The 16,997-nt window shown below is 40.3% G+C and overlaps 1 protein-coding gene across 1 annotated transcript in view; it reads right to left on the bottom strand.

Moving 5' to 3' along the window:
• The window catches only part of LOC114902365 (hsp90 co-chaperone Cdc37-like), a 60,440-nt gene extending 44,976 nt beyond the window's left edge, over positions 1-15,464 (bottom strand). The window contains 2 exon segments of the mRNA XM_029234690.1: positions 364-499; positions 15,321-15,464. Of these exon segments, the coding sequence (XP_029090523.1) occupies positions 364-499; positions 15,321-15,464 (280 nt within the window).
• Positions 15,465-16,997: the final 1,533 nt, after the last annotated feature.

Below are 16,997 nucleotides of genomic sequence, written 5' to 3'. Positions count from 1 at the left end.
CAGGAAGAGATAAAAAGGAAAATCATTATCTCAGTGAATCATCGATATTTTCTAGGTGGATGCATCCATGGAGTTAATAAACTGGTAGGCAGTTCTGATGTATTCACTGTCCTCCCTATCCTCTCTGCAAACACGGAGACACACCCTCAGCCCTAGCAACTCCCAGAGCCACCCACAACAGGAATGCATCACTGAGCACCCACATCATCCTTTGGCTTCTCTCTCTGAGCTCCCTGATACCCTTCCTGTTTTCTGATCGCTGCTCCCCTGCCCATCTCTCTCCCTGCCCTCTCAATGCCATCACCCTACAAGGTTCCATCACAGTTCTTGGCATCTGGGCACCCCAGCACAGCGTCCCCTTACCCCTTGCCACAGCATCAACACTTCCACTTTTGCAAATCTGGATCTCCAGCCCCAACTCTCTCAAGGGCCCAAGGCCAGCATTTCCAACTTTGTGCTTGTCATCTTCCAGAAGGGAAGGTACGTCACAGGTCAAACACTGCAGAAAGGTGGACAAAGGGAAGAACTGAGATAACACTTTGGGATCTAGGAGATCATTGATGATGTGCAGGAGAGCATTTCTGTAAAGCACTGAGAGAAGCCATATTAGGAAGCTATGTATTGACCACCCAACCAAAAACCACTTGCCTAACCTGTAATCTCTCCATATTTTGACATTACCCCTTTTATCCAACCTGTATATTCCTACTCCTCATTAACTCAGAATCTCAGTCACTCTCACACTTTCCTTCCTATCTTTATTACTACTGTTACCTATGTTTCATCCATTTACAGAGGCTCAAGTTTCACCCTCTCTGCTAGTGTCTCAGATCCTCCTGAATTACTGGGTTCAGTGGATCATACTGAACCACTGCACCTTCATATACCCTAGTCTATTATCCTTTTCTTGTGACGTGAACCTAATTTAGTTTGGCCATATGCACTTCTTAGGATAGACCATGTCTGTAGGTAATCCTACAAAGTTTTATTTGATATGGAGAGTTAGCTTCTCCCCCACAACCTCTCCACTGGGCTATAATAAAAGCAAGTCTCAGAACACATTCTCTCATATAAATATAATTATTACACAAATATTCATTAGCACGTAGGCAAACAAATGTTCATATAATCTGTTGGAAGCTCCATGAATTCCAGTTCTTTATGTTTTTACTGTTCTAATTACCTTCATACATTAAATGTCTAATCAAGGCAAAATGATAATATTTCAAGGCAGAATTCTGTTTCCTTTACAGTTGGCATCAGGAAACCAGAATCCTTTAACTTAATTGCTGGACCCAGAATAATTAAGGATTAAATCTTGGATGTCATGCCTGCTAGCCTTGCTCTTATATCCTGTTCATGCAAGGGTAGAAGGACAGAGCGTGTCTTTAGGTTATGCTAACCAATCTACACAATTTGAATACCTTTAATTTCACCAGTGAGAACCCATTTCTGACATTTAGCATGTTATTAAGCAAGATATCTGATGTCAACTGATTTTATTTGTTTAACACTTATACAGCATTTACTACGTGGCATATACTACTCTAAAAATGATATCCATATTAATTCATTTAATCCTCTTAGCAGCCTATAAGGCAGCCACTAGTATTATTCCCATTTTACAGATTCAGAAACTGAAGTGCAGGTAAGTTAAATTCCTGAGATTTTATAACTAGTAAATAAAAGAGCCAGGATTCCAATGGAGGCAGTCTGATTCCAGGATTCACAGTCTCCACAAATCCTCTGCCCCTCTGGATAAAAGAAGCATTTATAGATGTTACCTCTGGAATATGGGCTTCCTGATTGGAAATGCTAGCTGATCCAGTGAATATACCAGGACGACTTGTGTTGTGGCTTAACCTGACTAATAATGACAGCCATAATGTCCCACTCTCTATATTGAAGTATTTTTAAGTGAATAGCTAATACAATAGTTAACTTTATGCTTTATCAGTATGTCAGTGAAGAATGTTGTTTTTTTACAAGAACGTACTTATTAATTATTTAGGTTTGTAGATCTTGTTTCTCCAGCTCTACTGTTTATCCCTTGTGCTGGTAAGCATTCAGTGTACTTTGGAATGCATAGAATTATAGAATCTATATACAAAGGGAATTGGAGCTCAACCAGTCTAACTGCCCTTCCAAACTTTTCAATTCTCTGTCTACATCCTCACTGTCAGATGATTGTGTAGTATTTGCTTGAACAATACCCATTTGGAGGATACTCACCCTCTTGGAGGCAGCCATCTAACTGGTAGATTTTTCTGCCTGTAAGAAAGTTCTCCTTTTGTTAAGCAGGATATTTTCCCCCCAAACTTCCACTGAATTGATCATGATTCTTTGTGGCCATTAAGGGGTAAAACTTACGAAAACAAGACATGCCCCCTCACAAAATAGTACCAAAGATACGGTGTTTCCCAAGGTTACACACTGCCCTCATGAAGGACGTGGTCCCATGAGAAGAGTTCGTTGTGGTGGGGTTAACAGACAAGCAAGTCCACGAATGTAGGACTAAGAGGAGAGAGGTCTGTGAGGACTGGTGTGGTCAGGGAGGGTTTTGGCAGAGGCGGTACCAGAATGACCAAGTTCACAGTAGGCAAACAATGCATTTTGTTGATGGATGGATTGAGCTGGTTTTAGGCAACCTGGTATCTAAGCATGGCTCCTTTTATCATAATTCTTGATTTCTGCTTTTGACTGATCATGAATCAAGATGCAGCTGTGGAAGTATCCCAAAGGCAGCTAATTGCTAATTTCTTGCAGTTTGAGGCAGAAACACAAATCAACAACCCTTGCATGATTATTTTACACGTCTGAATCTGCCTCCAGAGAGCTGCTGATTCTGAATTGCAAGTTGCTGATGGTTAAGTGTTTCACATGGAGCAAGGCTGCTATGCATTCTGAGCAAAGTATGGATAACAACTTACAGATTTGTCCACATTAGAAAGCCCCAGCCTTCATGTTGATGATAAGAATAACAGAAAGAGGATTAGGAACCAATATGGTGGAGTAGAAGGACGTGCTCTAACTCCCTGTTGTGAGAACACCAGAATCACAACTAGCTGCTGGACAATCATTGAAAGGAAGACACTGGAACTCACCAAAAAGATACCCCACATCCAAAGACAAAGGACAAGCCACAGTGAGATGGTAGGAGGGGCGCAATCACAGTAAAATCAAATCCCATAATTGCTGGGTGAGTGACTCACAGACTGGAGACCACTTATACCCCAGTAGTCCACCCACTGGAGTAAAGGTTCTGAGCCCCACATCAGGTTCCCAACCTGGGGGTCCAGCAATGGGAGGAGGAACTCCTAGAGAATCAGACTTTGAAGGCTAATGGGAGTGGGATTTGATTGCAGGACTTAGACAGGACTGGGGGAAACAGAGGCTACACTCTTGGAGGGCACACACAAAGTAGTTTGTGTATTGGGACCCAGGGGAAGGAGCAGTGACCCCAGGGGAAACTGAACCAGACCTACCTGCTAGTGTTGGAGGGTATCCTGCAGAGGCGGGTGGTGGCTGTGGCTCACCGTGGGGACAAAGACACTGACAGCAGAAGTTCTGGGAAGTACTGCTTGGCTTGAGCCCTCCCAGAGACAGAAATTAGCCCCACCAAAGGGCCCAGGTAGGCTCCAGTGTTAGGTTGCCTCAAGCCAAACAACAAACAGGGAGGGAACACAGCCCCACCCATCAGCAGTCAAGTGGATTAAAGTTTTACTGAGCTCTACCCACCAGAGCAACAGTCAGCTCTACTCACCACCAGTCCCTCCCATCAGGAAACTTGCACAAGCCTCTTAGATAGCTTCATCCACCAGAGGGCAGACAGCAGAAGCAAGAAGAACTACAATCCTGCAGCCTGTGGAACAAAAACCACATTCACAGAAAGATAGACAAGATGAAAAGGCAGAGGGCCATATACCAGATGAAGGAACAAGATAAAACCCCAGAAAAACAACTAAATGAAGTGGAGATAGGCAATCTTTCAGAAAAAGAATTCAGAATGATACTGAAGATGATCCAGGACATCGGGAAAACAATGCAGGCAAAGATGGAGAAGATGCAAGAAATGTTTAACAAAGACCTAGAAGAATTAAAGAACAAACAAACAGAGATGAACAATACAATAACTGAAATGAAAACTACACTAGAAGGAATCAATAGCAGAATAACTGAGGCAGAAGAATGGATAAGTGACTGGGAAGACAAAATGGTGGAATTCACTGCTGTGGAACAGAATAAAGAAAAATGAATGAAAACAAATGAAGATAGCCTAAGAGACCTCTGGGAGAACATTAAATGCAACAACATCTGCATTATAGGGGTTCCAGAAGGAGAAGAGAGAGAGAAAGGACCCGAGAAAATATTTGAAGAGATTATACTCAAAAACTTCCCTAACATGGGGAAGGAAATAGCCACCCAAGTCCAGGAAGTGCAGAGAGTCCCATAGAGGACAAACCCAAGGAGAAACATGCAGAGACACATAGTAATCGAACTGGCAAAAATTAAAGACAAAAAAAATTATTGAAAGCAGCAAGGGAAAAATGATAAATAACATACAAGGGAACTCCCATAAGGTTAACAGCTGATTTCTCAGCAGAAACTGTACAAGCCAGAAGGGAGTGGCATGATATACTTAAAGTGATGAAAGGAAAGAACCTACAACCAAGATTACTCTACCTTGCAATGATCTCATTCAGATTTGATGCAGAAATCAAAAGCTTTACAGACAATCAAAAGCTAGGAAGATTCAGCACCACCAAACCAGCTCTACAACAAATGGTAAAGGAACTTCTCTAAGTGGGAAACACAAGAGGAGAAAAGGACGTACAAAACCAAACCCAAAACAATTAAGAAAATGGTAATAACATACATATCGATAATTATCTTAAACGTGAATGGATTAAATGTTCCAACCAAAAGACACAGGCTCACTGAATGGATACAAAAACAAGACCCATCTATATGCTGTCTACAAGAGACCCACTTCAGACCTAAGGACACATACAGATTGAAAGTGAGGGAATGGAAAAAGATATTCCATGCAAAAGGAAATTTTAAAAAAGCTGGAGTAGCAATACTCATATCAGATAAAACAGACTTTAAAATAAAGAATGTTACAAGAGACAAGGAAGGACACTACATAATGATCAAGGGATCAATCCAAGAAGAAGATATAACAATTATAAATATATATGCACCCAACATAGGAGCACCTCCATACATAAGGCACCTGCTAACAGCTATAAAAGAGGAAATTGACAGTAACACAATAATAGTGTGGGACTTTAAAACCTCACTTACACCAAATGACAGATCATCCAAAATGAAAATAAATAAGGAAACAGAAGCTTTAAATGACACAATAGACCAGATAGATTTAATTGGTATTTATAGGACATTCCTACCAAAAACAGCAGATTACACTTTCTTCTCAAGTGCACATGGAACATTCTCCAGGATAGATCACATCTTGGGTCACAAATCAAGCCTCAGTAAAATTAAGAAAATTGAAATCAAATCAAGCATCTTTTCTAACCACAACACTATGAGATTAGAAATGAATTACAGGGAAAAAAACGTAAAAACCACAAACACGTGGAGGCTAAACAATATGTTACTAAATAACCAAGATATCACTGAAGAAATCAAAGAGGAAAAATAAAATACCTAAAGACAAATTACAATGAAAACATGATGATCCAAATCCTATGGGATGCAGAAAAGCAGTTCTAAGAGGGAAGTTTATAGCTATACAAGCCTACCTCAAGAAAAAAGAAAAATCTCAAATAAACAATCTAACCTTACACCTAAGGAACTAGAGAAAGAAGAAGAAACAAAACCCAAAATTAGTAGAAGGAAAGATCATAAATATCAGAGCAGAAATAAATGAAATAGAAACAAAGAAAACAATAGCAAACATCAATAAAACTAAAAGCTGGTTCTTTGAGAAGATAAACAAAATTGATAAACCATTAGTCATACTCATCAAGAAAAATAGAGAGAGGACTCAAGTCAATAAAATTAGAAATGAAAAAAGAGAAGTTACAACAGACACCGCAGAAATACAAAGCATCCTAAGAGACTACTACAAGCAACTCTATGCCAATAAAATGGACAACCTGGAAGAAATTCTTAGCAAGGTATAACCTTCCTAGACTGAACCATGAAGAAACAGAAAATATGAAGAGACCCATCACAAGTAATGAAATTGAAACTGTGATGAAAAATCTTCCAAGAAACAAAAGTCCAGGACCAGATGGCTTCACAGGTGAATTCTATCAAACATTTAGAAAAGAGTTAACACCCATCCTTCTCAAACTCTTCCAAAAAATAGCAGAGGAAAGAACACCCCCAAACTCATTCTACGAGGCCACCATCACCCTGATACCTAAACCAGACAAAGATACTACAAAAAAAAAAGAAAATTACAGACCAATATCACTGATGAACATAGATGCAAAAATCCTCAGCAAAATACTAGCAAACAGAATCCAAGAACACATTAAAAGCATCATACACCATGATCAAGTGGGATTTATCCAAGTGATGCAAGGATTCTTCAATATACATAAATCAGTCAATACGATAAACCATATTAACAAATTGAAGAATAAAAACCATATGATCATCTCAATAGATGCAGAAAAAGTTTTGACAAAATTCAACAGCCATTCACGATAAAACTCTCCAGAAGGTGGGCAAACAGGGAAACTACCTCAACATAATAAAGGCCATATACAACAAACCCACAGCAAACATCATTCTCAATAGTGAAAAACTGAAACCATTTCCTCTAAGATCAGCAGCAAGACAAGGATGTCCAGTCTCACCACTATTATTCCACATAGTTTTGGAAGTCCTAGCCACAGCAATCAGAGAAGAAAAAGAAATAAAAGGAATACAAATGGGAAAAGAAGACGTAAAACTGTCACTGTTTGCAGATGACATGATACCATACATAGAGAATCCTAAAGATGTCACCAGAAAACTACTAGAGCTAATGAATGAATTTGGTAAAGTTGCAGGATACAAAATTAATGCACAGAAATCTCTTGCATTCCTATACACTAACGATGAATAATCTGAAAGAGAAATTAAGGAAACACTCCCATTTACCATTGCAACAAAGAGAATAAAATACCTAGGAATAAACCTACCTAGGGAGAGAAAGACCTGTATGCAGAAAATTATAAGACACTGATGAAAGAAATTAAAGATGATACCAACAGGTGGAGAGCTATACCATGTTCTTGGATTGGAAGAATCAATATTGTAAAAATGACTATACTACCCAAAGCAATCTACAGATTCAATGCAATCCCTATCAAATTACCAATGGCATTTTTTACAGAACTAACACAAAAAATCTTAAAATTTGTATGTAGACACAAAAGACCCCAAATAGCCAAGGCATTCTTGAGGGATAAAAACGGAGCTGGAGAAATCAGACTCCTTGACTTCAGACTATACTACAAAGCTACAGTAATCAAGACAATATGGTACTGGCACAAAAACAGAAACATAGATCAATGGAACAAAATAGAAAGCCCAGAGATAAACTCACACACCTATGGTCAACTAATCCATGACAAAGGAGGCAAGGATATATGATGGAGAAAGACAGTCTCTTCAATAAGTGGTGCTGGGAAACCTGGACAGCTCCATGTAAAAGAATGAAATTAGAACACTCCCTAACACCATACACAAAAATAAATTGAAAATGGATTAGAGACCTAAATGTAAGACCAGGCACTATAAAACTCCTAGAGGAAAATATAGGAAGAACACTCTTTGACATAAATCACAGCAAGATCTTTTTTGACCCACCTCCTTGAGAAATGGAAATAAAAACAAAAATAAACAAATGGGACCTAATGAAACTTCAAAGCTTTTGCACAGCGAAGGAAACCATAAACAAGGTGAAAAGACAACCTTCAGTATGGGAGAAAATATTTGCAAATGAGTCAATGGAAAAAGGATTAATCTCCAAAATATATAAACAGCTCATGTAGCTCAATATTAAAAAACAAACAAACAACCTAATCTAAAAATGGGCAGAAGACCTAAATAGACATTTCTCCAACGAAGACATACAGATGGCCAAGAAGCACATGAAAACCTGCTCAAGATCACTAATTGTTAGAGGAATGCAAATCAAAACTACAATGAGGTATCATCTCACACCAGTTAGAATGGGCATCATCAGAAAATCTACAAACAACAAATGCTGGATAGGGTGTGGAGAAAAGGGAACACTCTTGCACTCTTTGTGGGAATGTAAATTGATACAGCCATTATGGAGAACAGTATAGACGTTCCTTAAAGAACTAAAAATAGAATTACCATATGACCCAGCAATCCCACTACTGGGCATATACCCTGAGAAAACCATAATTCAAAAAGACACATGCACCCCAATGTTAATTGCAGCACTATTTACAATAGTGGAAGCAACCTTATGGAAGCAACGTTATGGAAGCAACCTTAATGCCCATCGATAGAGGAATGAATAAAGAAGATGTGCTACATATATACAATGGAATATTATTCAGCCATAGAAAAGAACGAAATTGGGTCATTTGTAGAGATGTGGATGGATCTAGAGACTGTCATACAGAGTGAAGTAAGTCAGAAAGAGAAGAACAAATACCGTATATTAACGTATATATGTGGAACCTAGAAAAATGGTACAGATGAACTGGTTTGCAGGGCAAAATTGAGACACAGATGTAGAGAACAAACTTATGGACCCCAAGGGGGGAAGCAGCGGGGGATGGGTGGGGTGGTGTGATGAATTGGGCGATTGGGATTGACATGTATACACTGACATGTATAAAATTGATGACTAATAAGGACCTGCTGTATAAAAAAAATAAATTTAATTTAATTTACAAATTTTAAAAAAAGAATAACGGAAAGAATATTACTAACAAGAATGCTTGAGCTGTACTTCATAATTGTAAATATTCAGCACTCTTAAGTCAGATTCATACAGCATTCTTTGTATGAATAAGGAACTCATGATGCTTCTAAAATCAAACATTTCGTAAATACCAGACCTGATACCAGAGGTCAGATGTTCAGACATTCAGTTCAAACAGTAAATCTAGAACCAATAATGAACAAATGCTGATATGTATACACCTAAGATTTATGCATTTTATTATGTAAAAATTGCATCCCAGTAAAAGTATGCTTTAGTAAGAGCCAGAAAGAGATGATTGAACCAGTAATAAAGTCGAGTAGTAAATGGAAAAATAAATTAATCTATGGAGCATCTCCTATGAGCTCCACCCCTTGGTCATCCGGTTCTGTACATCACCTTACTTACTATCCTCCCCTGGAAGTCAGGGGGCTGCATTTACAGATAAATAATCTAAGTCCCAGAGAGGTAATTTGACCTTCTGGGAGATCTAAGATACCAAAACAAATGTAGATAACTCCAAAATCCATGTTCTATGTTACTATTTTTTTACCAAAGTGTGCTAGGGATACTACTGGCAGTATATAAGATGACTTTTTGGTGTACATCTTCTATGTGTTAGTTTAATGTGAACTTGGGGGGAATAAAACATTTAAAAACATGATACAAAATGCCTTTAAAAATAAATTTATGGGGCTTCCCTGGTGGCACAGTGGTTGAGAGTCTACCTGCCAATTCAGGGGGCACGGGTTCATGCCCCGGTCCGGGAAGATCCCACATGCTGTGGAGCGGCTAGGCCCGTGAGCCATGGCCTCTGAGCCTGCGGTCCGGAGCCTGTGCTCTGCAATGGGAGAGGCCACAACAGTGAGAGGCCCGCGTACCGCAATAAATAAATAAATAAATTTATGTGTTTAAAAGTTGCTCAATTTAAAGAAAAATATGAAATATTACAAACAATAATACAATTGGCTCGTTACCACATGATGTCATGGCAAAAATTAAAACAGTAGAATGGAATGACTAAAACGTGAAAAAACTAGCGCGATATCATGTTGCATCCCCACAGGCAGCAATTAACTTGGTTAACAGCTTAAACTGAGCCCTGAACTGTTCTCCCTGAAATGTTCTCCATGTTCTCTACACATGCCAAAGAAAATACTCCAGAAGGGCTTGAATCAGAAGAGCAGAAATGGAATTTTAAGTGGTTTCTATTACATGGTACACTCCATGTAAATTTTTATGTATTCTCTCTATTGGTGTATATGCACTGTCTCCTGTTAGGTCCCATTTGTCTCATGCTGGGTCTTTTAGTCTGCCTGAATAAACGAGATGGCCTTTGAAGAGCCAGCAAATTTGGGGCATGGGAGAAAAGAGAAAACGTATTCCATAGGCCATCCGGAAAAAAACTAACAATTATAAATATAAAATTAATATTTTTATTGCTGCAACCCAGTCAAAAATATTCAATAGTAAACAGACCACTGTCCAATGCCCCACCTTTCAAAATATTTAGGAGAGTTAGATGAGAAAGAGCAAAAAAGCAATCCCAAGGGGGTTGGAGAGCCCAGGGTACTGAATTATTCACTTATTTAACAAATATTGATTGATAAATCATTGTGGCCAAAGACTTTCTTCTGGTGAGGATACAGTGGTGGAGAAAAAAAGTACTTGATTCTTCCAGTAGTGTGCTGGTAAACATTTAAACTACCCACTCTCCAGGAAGGGGAAGAAAACCTTAGTCTATAGCACTTGCCAATTTCTATGGTGTAAATACATGCACGCTGGTTAACTTCAAGCTATCAATGTGCCGCCTCTGATAGTGGAGTTGGGAAAAGATGCCCATAACAGGTTCTTAGAGTTGGTTCCAGCACACCACTGAGAGTCCTTCTCTACTTCAGAGAGAGAGAGAGACTAATAAAAAATCATACAAATAAATTTAAAATTGTAGCTGTGATAAATCTTCCTCAGAAGAGCTACATAGAGAGCCAGGAGTACCTATCACTGAGAAATTCGACCTAGTCATGGAGGTTGTGGAAGGCTTCTCTGAGTGAGTGAGACTTCAGTTGAACTATGAGATGAGAAGAAGTTAACTTACTGTAAAAGAGAGGGAAGGAGAATCTCCAGGCATTAAGTAACAGTAAAAATATAAACTCTATGGTAAGGGAGAGCCAGAGCTTAAAACAAGGGATAGAAAGAATGCCAATATGACTGCAGTATAGAAAGCAACGGTGAGAAGGGTGGAAAAGAAGGCTGGAGAGTATAAGAGGGCTTGAGATTGCAAGGTTTTATCCATCATGCTAGGAAATGATATGTCCTAAGAGAAATGGGTAGGCAATGAAGTTTGTATTGTTTGTTTGTTTTTGCTTATTTTGGTGTGTTTAGGAAGGATTATAAAATAAAAGGAATTAACTTTTCAATGGATCATTCCAGCTGTAATAGAGAATGGATCAGAGGATGGTCACCGTGGATGTAGGTAAAGCACTAAAGAGCCACCACAGGAGCCCAGGATAGAGATCCAAGGGGCTCAGTTTAGGGTGGTGATGGTAGAGATGGAAAAAAGCAGAGTTTTGAGAGCTATTTAGGAGATAAAATCAAGAAGGCTTGATAAAGGATTGGATACAGACTGTAAAGGCAAGAGAAGTGTCAAGAATGACTTCTGAGAAGATATACAAAAATGTCCAATGATTTGTACTAAAAGAACATTAAAAGGTACCCGCATTATTAATCATCAGGGAAAATGAAAATGAAAACCACAATGAAAGTCTATTCACAACCACTAACAATGTCTAAAATAAAAAAGACCAACAATACCGAATGTTGGTACAGATGTGAAACAACTGGACTACTGGTGGGAATGTAAAAAGGTACAGCCACTGGGAGAACTATTTTCTAGTTTCTTATAAAGTTGAACACAAACCTACTATGACCTAGCAGTTATACTCTGTGCAGTAAGGGATTAATCTTGCCCAAAGACAGGTTTGGCTCTTTGCCCCCAACTCTGGGTGGTAATCTTTTAGCCTTTGAAATATCCTGTCTAGTAGGAGTGTCTTTGTTTGCCTTGAACCATGCCAGATAGTGATTTATGTGTGGGGCAGTGTGATTTATGGGGGTTACACAGCTTGCCCTCTGGAGGGGCTGGAAACCAAAGTCACCATGTGAACAGTCATCTGTGTCTACATGGCCAACCACTAATAAAAAACCTGACACCAAGGATCAGGTGAGCTTCCCAGGTTGGAAATACCTTGTACATATTATCACACATCAATGCCTAAGCACTGTCATTTGATTCCACTGGGAAAAAACAACTGGACGCTCACACCTGGTCTCTCCTGGACTCTGCTCTCTCAGTCTTTTCCCATTGCTAATTTTAATATTTAAACCACAATAAACCATAACCATGTGCATAATAGTTTGCTGAGATCTGTGTGTCCTTCTAGTGAATTATTGAACCTGAGGGTGGTCTCGGGGACCCCCAAACCTGCACATTCTTAGGTATGTACCCAAAAGAAATAAAAACATGTCCCTCCCAAAAGACTGCACAAGAATGTTCACAGAAGTCTTACTCATAATAACCCCAAACTGGAGACAATCTCAGTACCAGTCATAGGGAATGGATAAACAAATTATGATATATTCATGGAATGGAATACTGCTCAACAATAAAAATGAACAAATTGCTGACGAATATAGTAACACTCACTACAATGTGTTGTTAAGCAAAAGAATCCAGACAGAAAAGAGTGCATATACTCTACGATTTCATGTAAATGAAGTTAAAAAACGCAGGCAGAGTGAATCTATGGTGTCAGAAGTCAGAAACTCATCGGTTCTGGGGAATGGGTTGACCGGAAAAGAGCACAACAGACATTTCTAAGTGATGGAAATGTCCTCTATCTTGTTTTGGGTAATTGTTATATGGGTAAATAACTGCCAAAACTCATAAAACTGAACATATAATGGCTGTGTATTCTATAAAATGTTAGTTATATCTTAAATTTTAAAAATAAACCATAAGAGAGAATGACTGCGGGCTTTCTGATTTGAGTAACTTGGTGAAGGCTGGTGACATTCACTCTGATGGGAAACAGTGGAAGCAATAACCAGGTTTGCAGAGAGCTGTGATTTGTATTCATTGATTTACCAATACTTACTGAATGTCAATTATATGCCAGGGTCATTTTTAGACTCTCAGAATTCAATAAATTTTTATGTCAGGCTAACTGCAATAAAACAGAGAAAGTAATTAGAAGAGGTGCTATATTTTGACAGGGTGATAGGACATGACATTGGGTAGAGTGAGCCACATGAAAATTTAGGGAAAGAACATGACACTGGGATGTCTTTGAAACACCCATAGTTGATTTTACTTGGGTATTTGGCTTGAAGTTCAGAGGAGATATCATGGTAAGACATCCATTCACAAACATTTGTTATTTACTCAGTATGTTCTGAGAGCTGTGATAATAAGAACTGAAGGTACAGAGATAAGCAAAAAAACTCAGAGTTTAGGGGCCTAAAACACAGCAGAAGATTCAAAAAGTCAACCTGCAGACAAATGCTAAGGACTGAGGTGTGTGCAAAGTTCTGGGCCAAAGCAGAATGGGAGTCTTCTGGATGTGAAGTCCACACACAGGTTTTAAAGCCTAATTAAAAACTGTCAAGTCAGGCAAAGAAGAAGAAAGGGCATTTCATCATTTGTTCTTCATCCAAGTGCAAAGCTTTGCTCTAATGGCTTGGAATATATCAGTGACCAAAACTGATAAAAATCCAAATGCATACACTTCTTTTATTTGTTTGTTTGTTTTGTTTTGTTTATTTTTGGCTGCATTGGGTCTTCATTGCTGCGCAGGGTTTTCTCTAATTGCAGCGAGCAGGGGCTACTCTTCGTTGCGGTGCGCATGGGCTTCTCATTGCGGTGGCTTCTCTTGTTGAAGAGCACAGGTTGTAGGCATGTGGGCTTCAGTAGTTGTGGCACTCAGGCTCAGTAATTGTGGCACGCGGGCTCTAGAGTGCAGGCTCAGTAGTTGTGGCGCACGGGCTTAGCTGCTCCACGGCATGTGGGATCTTCCCAGACTAGAGCTCGAACCCATGTCCCCTGAAATAGCAGGTGGTTTCTTAACCACTGTGCCACCAGGGAAACCCTTGCCTACAATTCTTGAATTTACATGCTGGTGGTGTTTCGGTAAAGGCAATGTGAGCATATGATCGCTGTTAAACACCTGATAGGATAGGTGATGGATGGATAGATTGTGCCAGAAATGTCTTGGAAAGAAAGAAGAGAGGAGGAAATATAACAATAGCACAACATGTTGCAAAAAGGTTCAGGTAGAACCAAAGAGTGAAACTATGGCTACTGCCAAGACTGGCAACAGAAGTTCGCTGCCAGAGCTCTGACTGCAAGAGAGCTCCCGAGTGCTCTGGAGCCAGAACAGTGGCCTAGAGCAGAAACCCTGAGTGGATGATGCTTTGGGGCCCAAAGTTGCTGAAGAGATCACAGTATAAACCACAGGCAGGTCTAGAAGTGAAGACTTGTCAGGGTCCCTACAACCTGCAGATTAAACTCAAGCTCTAGGTGAGTTTGGGGGCAAGAATGAAGCCCATGTCTAAAGACTTCAAATTTATAAATTCAAATACCACACGATTGCTAGGTGTTGGCTCCTACAGACTCCCACTGGCAAAGACGAATGTGCTGCCCTCCTAGTTCCTCACATGGAGACATTGTGCCCTGTCACGTCTCTACAAATGAGCCCCTGCTGATTGCTCAGCTTATCATGGCCTGTCCACCTTTGTTTATCTGGCTACCTTCCCCTTCAATATTTTAGCTCAGATATTATTTCCTCTCAGAAGTCTTCCCTGACTCTTTTTCTTCTGCTAAGTGTCCTCCTCGACACTCCTATTGTACCTTGTGACAGTATCTGTGCTCACCTGTGTTCTATGCCAAGAACCCCCCACCACAGGTCCAAGCTTCCCAGGGCTCTGATCCTCTGAGGACTCTTCAGGGTCAAGTGGAGATGCTTACCCAGAGCCCCACCCATCCCTTTCAGATTTTGCTTTAGGTTCCCTGGGCACAGAATTCTCTGTACAAATGGTCCAGAGCCGACTTCCAAGCCCTTGGGGTGTGCACCCTTAGGCTGAGAGGTAGCCAAAGGCCAGCTGTTAATGTCCACATGGATGCACTCTGCACATTTAGGCTAAGGTGTCCATATGCATGTTTGCAAGGCCCCCCACAGCGAGTGGTAACCAGGACTGGGAAGGGAAGGGGTTGGGTTATAGGTCAGGGACTGGCTTTCCTTCAATGCCATGTTTCTGTGTAGAACTCCAAGAAGCCATATTTCTAGATTCAAATCTGGTCATATAGGTATATTTATCAAGGGAGGAGGATAGCACATACCTTATTTGGCAATGCTCTGGTAGTTAGATTTACAAATTTCCAATCTTTAGACATGTGGAACATGGTCTCATTCTTGCCCTGGGCCCCACAAGTGTCACGGGTAGACCTGTCCGTGCACGCATCTATCAGAGTGCTGACCAACATTTACTCAACTGTTCTTGCTCACGAGTTTGTCTCCCCCACTAGGAGGTGAACTTCTAAAAGCTAGCTCTGTGCCTAATGAATAGCAGATGCCCCACAAATATTTATTTAGCTGAACAAAACTGAGAGGATGAAGACCAAGGACCAGTCAGAGTGACTGAGTCATCTTTTGGAGGGAGAAAGAAGACAAGTTTCGGGGTCAGCAGAGCTAGAGCTGGCTGTCCTCTGCCTGGGATTCTCTCAGGAATACTTCACTCCCAGTAAAAAGGGGTAATAAGGGGCTTCCCTGGTGGCGCAGTGGTTGAGAGTCTGCCTGCCGATGCAGGGGACATGGGTTCGTGCCCTTGTCCGGGAAGATCCCACATGCCGTGGAGCAGCTGGGCCCGTGAGCCATGGCCACTGAGCCTGCACGTCCGGAGTCTGTGCTCCACAATGGCAGAGGCCACAACAGTGAGAGGCCCGCGTACTGCAAAAAAAAAAAAAGGGGGTAATAAGTGTTAATAAGAAATAAGTCCTAAAGGCAGACAGAAGACAGTGTTGGCTTTATTTTTATCTATCATCTAAATTTTGGTATAAAAAAAGTATGGTAAGTAATAATGAAACAATCTTATAGCAACTATACAAAGCCTTCAAGTTAAACTTTTTAACCTGAGAAATTAACAAATGAAACACAAAGATAATCTGACAATCAACTTTCTATACAGGCACTGATAAACTTGAGACATCTCCCCCTGCTAAATTTCTCTATCCAATACCTTTTGGCCAACATATATCTCCACCTCACACCAGCCTCCACCTCATGTTAACATCAAAGAGCCACAAAGTAGGGAGAAACAACAGGAGACCAAAGAGAGGTACAATAATATCCCACTCTTCGCTCCTCATGTCCGCTCTCTGCTGGCCTGGCAATGAGAGGGAAGTTGGTGGGGAAGATATCCAGGTATTTGTATTCCTCAGAGTTCTCCAGAAAACAGACCCCAAAATTCCATTTTATATATACATATATATATTAGATATATGATAGATACATATTGATATTGCTATAGATATATATATATAAAGAGAGAGATTTATTTTAAGGAATTGGCTCACTTGATTACAGTGGCTGACAAGTCTTCAGGGCAAGTGGGCAGCTGGAGAATCAGAAGGGCCAGTGGCATAGTTCCATTCCGAGGGATGGCAGGCTCAAGACCCAGGAAAAGCCATTGTTTCAGTTTGAGTCTAAATGCCGGAAGAAGCTGATGTCCCAGTTCAAAGGCAGTCAGGCACAAGGAATTCTCCCTTACTTGCGTGCAGGTCAGCATTTTGTTCTGTTCAGGCCTTCAGCTGATTGGATGAGGCCCACCCACATAAGGGAGGGCAACTTTCTTTACTTAGTCTACCAATGGAAATGTTAACCCCAACCTGAGACACCCTCACCCAGAAAAATGTTTGGCCAGATATCTGGCAACCTGTGGCCCAGTCAGGTTGACATGTAAAACTAACCATTACGGTATTCAACCAGGCGTAGTTGTGATAAAGAAATTATAGCTGGTA

Source organism: Monodon monoceros, unplaced genomic scaffold (assembly GCF_005190385.1).
Source record: "Monodon monoceros isolate NGI ecotype Baffin Bay Population unplaced genomic scaffold, NGI_Narwhal_1 Super_Scaffold_20, whole genome shotgun sequence".
In the NCBI taxonomy this organism is placed as follows: Eukaryota; Metazoa; Chordata; class Mammalia; order Artiodactyla; family Monodontidae; genus Monodon; species Monodon monoceros.
The sequence above is the reverse complement of the archived record's forward strand: the minus strand, read 5'-3'. Positions and strand labels throughout refer to the sequence as shown.